The sequence below is a fragment of the Ruditapes philippinarum genome, unplaced genomic scaffold (genome assembly GCF_026571515.1).
Source record: "Ruditapes philippinarum isolate M1 unplaced genomic scaffold, ASM2657151v2 ctg2792_1_1_1_1, whole genome shotgun sequence".
NCBI classification, from domain to species: Eukaryota; Metazoa; Mollusca; class Bivalvia; order Venerida; family Veneridae; genus Ruditapes; species Ruditapes philippinarum.
Genome location: NW_026860042.1, coordinates 25,378 through 32,583, shown reverse-complemented (window position 1 = coordinate 32,583; position 7,206 = coordinate 25,378). Strand labels below are relative to the sequence as shown.

The window sequence follows — 7,206 nt, the reverse complement described above, 5'->3', positions numbered from 1 at the left end:
CACCCGTTTGTTGCCTCTTGATTTTGTTTGATGCCCTGCTGGGCTACTTGCCTTTAGTCTGTCATGTACATATTATCAAAGATGTTATATTTTCTATGTATTTAAACCCTTTATACATGTATATACATATAATTGACTTGAAGAAACGCTATTTTGAAAACAAAGTGTCTCGAAAAAGTGCGCTGAATTTCGTTTTTGCATTAGCAAATGCTAATAATAATCCATTTCATAATACGTTTTGCTTTAGTCAGCGTTTATTTCAAACCAATACCAAAAGAGTGGATTTTGTTTATACTGTAATTTGTTCGATTAATTATATAAGAGTTAAATACTATAGAAACTACAATCTATCTCACATTCAGAAAATATATAAGACAAAGTGGACATGCTTTGTGAAATGAAATAAACGTAACTCATTTAAAGACACTGAGCATGAAAGTTGAAAATGCGAAGAAGAAAAATAATTTTATTTTTCATAATCATCTTTGGTTTACAGCTTTTTTCGGGTAAGTAACCGAAACATATTTGTAATAAATACACGTTTCATTTGTTATTCTGTTTATTAAAATTCTATTTTCTAATTTAGATCAAAACATTGTTCTTATGTTGAGGATAACGGAATTTTACCAATCTTTGATATTGTCATTTCTTTTTATAGCTTTGAATTTCTTCGAGATTAGTTTTGATTAATTCTTTTAAATATTTTGTTACTTCTCGAAATAAAAAATGAATCATTTCGGCGAATTCCAATGGACTTCCAAAATTAATCAGGGCATTAACTAACATGAAGGTAAATTGTTATATGAAGACATAATGTGTTTACAAGCATAAATTATTAAACTGTTACATGACGACTATAGGGTTTGACAAACAAAAATTGTTAACTGGTATAGAAAAAACATGATGTGCTTACTAGCATAATGGTTTACTGTAACATGAAGACCTAATGTATATACAAGCATACAGGTTTACTTTATTATGAAGACCTAATGTGTTTACTAGCATAAATATTACCTATTATAGAAAGATCTTATATTGATTTGAAGAAGAAAACTTAAACAAATGAGTTGTAAAATAGATTTAGTCTGTAACGATGCAGTTTTACTAAGTGCAAGCTACTAAAATATATAAGTATAATCTGGTTAACTATACTATGTAAACAGGGCTCGTTGAACACTTGACACTTTGATGAACTTATGAAGATACGAAATGTCACAATTTCTTGCAAATTTCTTTAAAAACAACAAATAAATAAAAGCAACAACAACAACAACAATGAAAACACTTAAAAAAGGTTATTGGCATGTGCATGTTTTAAAATATCAGACATTTTATATAGATAGTTTAAATTCTAGGAATATGCTATATTGAAGACGTTCATGACTCAAATCCAACGAGAGAAAGGGCCAGAAAAAATCAAGAGGTATTGAAATACAAAACAATTATGTTTTTTTTTTTGTAAAATACCATTAGTAGAATAAAATCAATTCAACATGTATATAAATTAAGAAGATTTAAGATTGAAGGATAAAAATAAAGGCATCAGTATAGAGAAGCATCAGATAATTTACAAGCGGCTAAAGTAAATTAATTACGAACATTTCAGTTTGTTGCAAGGTAGCTGTCCTTCGGTATTAGGGGCTTGAAGTTAGCGGCAAAGCAACTTATATTTCAAGCAGCGTAAAATAAGCTTCCTGGCAGTGTTAAGTATTTGAAGTAATTGGCATAGTGGCGTTTTGTAAACGGCTAAGCGACTCGTCGGCGCGGCGATCTAAACAGTAAAAGCTGTTGAAACTCTATTAAACGATTGAAACGGCACTTAATGTAGTAGTTCATAAGACATATATTGTCATTTACAATATTCTCGCTCTATATTTAGAATATACAAATACGAAAACAACACTTTTTAAGAATCTGAAACATTTGTCAAAAATATCTTAACGGCCCTTTGTAAAGTTTTTAAGAATAGCTTGTTATTTATAAGACATATAAACAGAAAAAAACACTTTCAAATAAGTCTTTGAAATTGTAGATGTTTATAAAAAACAATAAAAACGGTTCCTAAAGAAGTTCTTAAAACAATTCTTGACATTCGAAAGATAAGTTGAAAATCAGCCACAGAAAAATCACTTCGATAATTGTTTTTTTTAAAGAATGCGTACTAAATTCGTTGTCAAGTTGTGACTCATTATGGAGATGTTAAAACATTTCTTGTCAATTAGTAACATAAGAGTCAAGACAATTAATTTGCACAACAGAATAATCTAAGACATTTAAGGTCATGTTGTTTTAATGGTATTTATATGTTGTTTCATTCGAATATTGACCTAGGCAATGTAGCAATAGCTTGGCTATAAATAGAAATAGGAATGAGATATCGTCAATGCCCCAGTGCTTATATTCGTACAAACAGGTCACTGAGATTTGAGAAATTCTATCGTTTTCTTTTTAACATTTACCAATTCCGTTCTTTTTGTGTGAAAATACTTGCAGTTCAATAAAGATTCAATAGAAGTATTTAAATAAAAACCTGTATTCAAACCTTTATACTATGAGCAAAGTAAGCGTGTATTTAACAATTTGATAAAGATCTAACAGCATAATTAAAGAAGACAATACATGTATATACATAAAATAAAATCAGTCAAACTATCTTATTTTATCTCGTTGCATATATTTTAACAAGAGACATCTTTAAAAAAAGATATTTGGCCGAGGCAAATCTGCTTTTATTTTCAAAATTATTCCGTTTTCTTGTAATTATGAAAAAATGTAGCATGTTAATGATTTAATAATGAGAATTATTACTTGTTGAAATTCAAAGATGTGATTGCGAACAGACTTATGGTTAGTCCAACAAAATGCTCTACAGGTTAATGTGATTATGCCTTAATGTGTTGGCAATTACTCCCCTCTTCGTCGTAGCCAGAACAAAAATCACCCCAGAATCTACCGCTGGGTGTTGAAATAGTTTTACCACCAGTGAATTTTGAATCACTCGAATCAATTTTTCTTTGACAAAAGTTTTCGTGAGACAAACTTTTCTTTTTCATGGATGCATGTATCTCAGTTTCGATCTATTTATTGTAATATGTTTTGATATAACATAATGTTTTACTGTTGAAAATGATATAAGATAAGAATAATCAACGATCTACTTTTTAAAATTTTATATAAGTGATGAAAATACTAACTATTTATAGTATAATTACTTGTATCTTTAACCTCTATTGCTGTTTGCAAAGTAAGGTTTACCAATAAACCATTTCAAATTTACTATCAAAATCATTAGCAAAGATCGAGTAGTCTGCCAAGAACAAAACATATATTGAGTCTAATTATTGTATTCGTACTCAAAATTTCCCTTTTTCAATTTTTTTGACGCATACGGAAGGACGGCGGACGCTAAAGCATCCCCCTTTGATACAAATAGCTCACTTTGAACGTTTGGTTCTAATGGGCTGAAAATTTAAACAAGAAATATCTTTCAAATTGGATTCCCGTTCATATTTATATTGAACACCATTAAATGTCTTTATATTTAATAAAAAAGGCCGTTTTATTTATTTATTTAAATAATCATTTATTAATTTATATTTAAGTTATTTATTTATTCATTCATATATTTATTTATTTATTTATTTATTTATTTATTTATTTATTCATTCATTCATTCATTCATTCATTTATCTAACTTTATATTCATATATCTATTTATTTATTTTAATGTCTACGACATTCAAAGAATTGGCCGCCATCTCGGTAGGTCAACAACTCCGTAAAAAAGAAAAATTAAAACAGGTTCTAATGCACCTTTTTTCTTTAATATACACGTATTTTAACATAGATGTATTCAATCTTACAAGTTTCGTAATTGTTTTAAAATTACATTAGCTCAATCTTGAAGGAAATATATATTTCACATTATTTTTTCAGGAAAAATGTTTCTCTCCGAATAACATGATTGTAAATAATACAAAAAGGTTAGATTCACTTTATAAAGCATGTGGAAAATTGGGGTATTCGGAGGATGTTAATGCAACGAATATAAGAGCACATATGTCACCAAACCTAAAACTTTTGTACTGTAGAGTAAATAAATGTGCATCCACAATGACACTAGAATTACTTAAACAATTGTTTAGCTGTGATACAGAATGCTTGATCAAAAATGCTGAACGTGTTCGTCTACATAAAAATGCACGACAGGTGATGGATGATGCATTTTCATTTATGATTGTTCGTGAACCTTATGGCCGTTTGTTTTCCACTTACTGCAATATTTTCTATTTCCCGAAGGAAGATTGGCTTTACAGAGGAACTCAACTTATTAAACTTACACGATTAAATATTTCAAATGACAGTCTAATTTATGGGTATGATTTAACTTTTTCTGAATTAGTTAAATATACTGTGGACACATTTGAGATCGGTAATCGTTTAGATGAACATGTCCGACCAATGCACCATAAATCTTGTAATCCATGTGTTTTTAAGTTTAATTATATTGCACATCTTGAGACCTTACAAAACGACTTCGATATCATTTTTAGTAACCTGTATAAGGAGGAATTAGTAGGGATGTATCAAAATGATACTGTATTATCTTTAAAAAATTGGACAACTTTAGGACCTATAAAGCATTTATTTAGAACTATTCCTTTGTTGAAAGGTTCCAATATATCTCTTTATAATGTGTATCTTCGTGCGTGGTGTTACTACCAAATAACAGGGCATGTACTGAATGCAATTAACTTTCCATTTTATGAACGCGATCTGTTTGAAATTAAAAAAGAAGACTTCATAACAGAACTGACGAAAGCAATGAAATTATCAGCGATTCATAAAGATAGATTAAAACTACAGAGAGCGGAAGCGATGGCTCAGGCTTATTCAACTATATCTGATGAATATATGGAGCGATTAAGCAATGTTGTATTAGGCGATTGTCTTTTATTTGGATATGAAAACAAGCCGGCACATCTATTTGATAAAACTAGCTGTTTGCAGAAAAAAACGGAATTCGATTACTTTAAGGGTTTGTAAAACCTTTCGATCAACGCAGATGAAATGATGAAGAACATTAAAATACACTTAAATTCTCAGTACCTCATATAATTCAGTAATTATCAAATCACAATGTCCTTTGAGATAATAAATTCAAATGCCTTAGTGTTGATGATTAAATACACTAAAGCAGATATAAGTGGGTGTGTGATTTGGTTTATAGATTTTATTACAAAATACATGTGAGCAATATGCCAATGAGCACACGCACATGCACACACTACAAATTCATAAACACCAACAAGATTTATATCTGTACGTGGTTAGAACAAACAGCACTTGTAAATGTCGGATACCATCAGTAATACGGTTCTCGTATTAGAATAAACTAGTATTAAACAATCGGAGGCATAAGTACAGAAAGTGAAAAGAAATACAAACCAACAAAAATACAGAAGATACAACACCCGCATCTTTTCAAATGTTATCCACTTGTGAAAATGATTTTCCATTTTTAAAGTAATTAAATGCAAACCATTGTTCAAAACATAATCTGCCCCAAACTAATTTGCATCTTTGTGTGTATCTGCGTTTGAAATTTAGAAATATGTAACTCCAAATGAAATCGAACATATATTCCCTAAAGGTTATATTATTTTCGTGCAAAATAGATGTAGCACAGATAGAGCAAAAAATCGTTTTGATGAATAAAAGGATTTACCCAGAAGTGTAAGATGTTTGTATTTCTATTTCTTTAAACATTTGTTATAAACATCAAAGTTAGGTTTTTAATCATGTTGGAGAGTTAAGTAGAGGTTGTTCTTAAAGTATGATCCACTTAATGCATTACCTTTACTCTGAAATATTCAAATAGGCTAGAACTACTGCCAACTGCATTGTAATTGAGAGGCGCGAGTTCAAGCCCCAGAACAGGCAACATTTTTTCTTTCTTTTCTTTCTTTGAATAGTATTTGTGTCTCTCAGATCACTCTTGAGAGGAAAAAAGTGTTTCATTTTAATTATGAAATTATTATTAGTTGTTATTGGCAACATTGTGTCAAATATGGTACCTGATATTTTCAAAGTCTAATAAAATAAAAAAAAACTTGACGTTAAAAGTATTTTATATTTGACAAGCACAACTAATATACTTTTAAAAAGTTTTATGCAAACTTTGAAGACAGCACCTGATTTGAGTAAATTTAAGGGATATTTTAAATAAGGCCCTCCAAGTAGCAAAATGATCAAACAGCTACGTAAAATGGGTGAGGTATGGTCACATTTATATACATATTTCAAACACTTTGAGTAGAAACAATAATTTTGCTGGGCCATTTGCTAGCTGAATGCTATCATTTGTTTCTTAAAAATGTTCTATAGGAAACATGTTTTTTCATAATGATTATGATATAGAATATTTTCTCATTTCTGAAAAAGGGCCCTTCTAATAGCTAAAATAAATAAATACAGAATCCCTAAAATTTTACTGAAGAAAAATCTCCATAACTCGTAAACCATACAGTAAACTTTGTTTAACTTTTGATTTCTTGTGTGTGTCTTTTAAGGTATATAACAGACCTATGTTGTTCATTTTATAGTTCAAGATAGTGCCCATTAGGAGGCTCATACATTCATGTAATATGTTCATTGTTTGTTCCAACATAATTGCAAGTTATCTCCATTCAATTATTTATGTACATGTTATGTTTTTGCAATACAATTTCAAATGATAATTAGTATTGAAAAACAAAAGCCTGTCCATCCTGATCTGAAGTTTATTTAATAAGTTGATTTGTGTATTTTAATGTGTTCCTTGTAAAAAACATATATCATACTTTTGTAAATTCAGCAAACTGAATACATGTTCATGAAGTTAGCTAGACACCCGGAACAGCCGGAGAAGCTCATTTTCGCCAAATCTGACTGTTCTGGCTACTTCGACTAGCACGATTCTGGCTCGGGCTGAACAAGCTGGCAAGAGATGATACGGTAAAACCTGTGCAAAAAACCATTGGTTCATTCCATAATGTAGTGTCAAATTACTTATCACAACGATATCCGGCTATTCAGGCCTGTCAGAATAACTGAAATCAAGGTAACATAGATGAAACATAATCCGGCGACGGATTGAAGAAGATGTGTGTCGTGCATTGTATGTCCGAGTGTTCGCGGTTATAATTGTGTCCGTCGGGAATACTC

General features: G+C 30.1%; 1 protein-coding gene across 1 annotated transcript; it reads left to right on the top strand.

Annotated features, from left to right (window-relative positions):
* The first annotated feature begins 215 nt into the window (after positions 1 to 215).
* On the top strand, positions 216 to 5,206 carry LOC132758685 (uncharacterized). Its single transcript, XM_060750374.1, has 3 exons — positions 216 to 506; positions 1,356 to 1,423; positions 3,937 to 5,206. Exons 1-3 carry the CDS (start codon positions 446 to 448, stop codon positions 5,044 to 5,046), a joined length of 1,239 nt encoding a protein of 412 aa, XP_060606357.1. The 5' UTR covers positions 216 to 445; the 3' UTR covers positions 5,047 to 5,206.
* Positions 5,207 to 7,206: the final 2,000 nt, after the last annotated feature.

Coding starts and splice junctions, on each gene's coding strand:
- LOC132758685 (XM_060750374.1), top strand. CDS start 446: ATGCGAAGAAGAAAAATAATTTTATTTTTCATAATCATCTTTGGTTTA. Junction 507..1,355: donor TGGTTTACAGCTTTTTTCGG/GTAAGTAACCGA, acceptor TTTAAATTCTAG/GAATATGCTATATTGAAGAC. Junction 1,424..3,936: donor GGGCCAGAAAAAATCAAGAG/GTATTGAAATAC, acceptor TTATTTTTTCAG/GAAAAATGTTTCTCTCCGAA.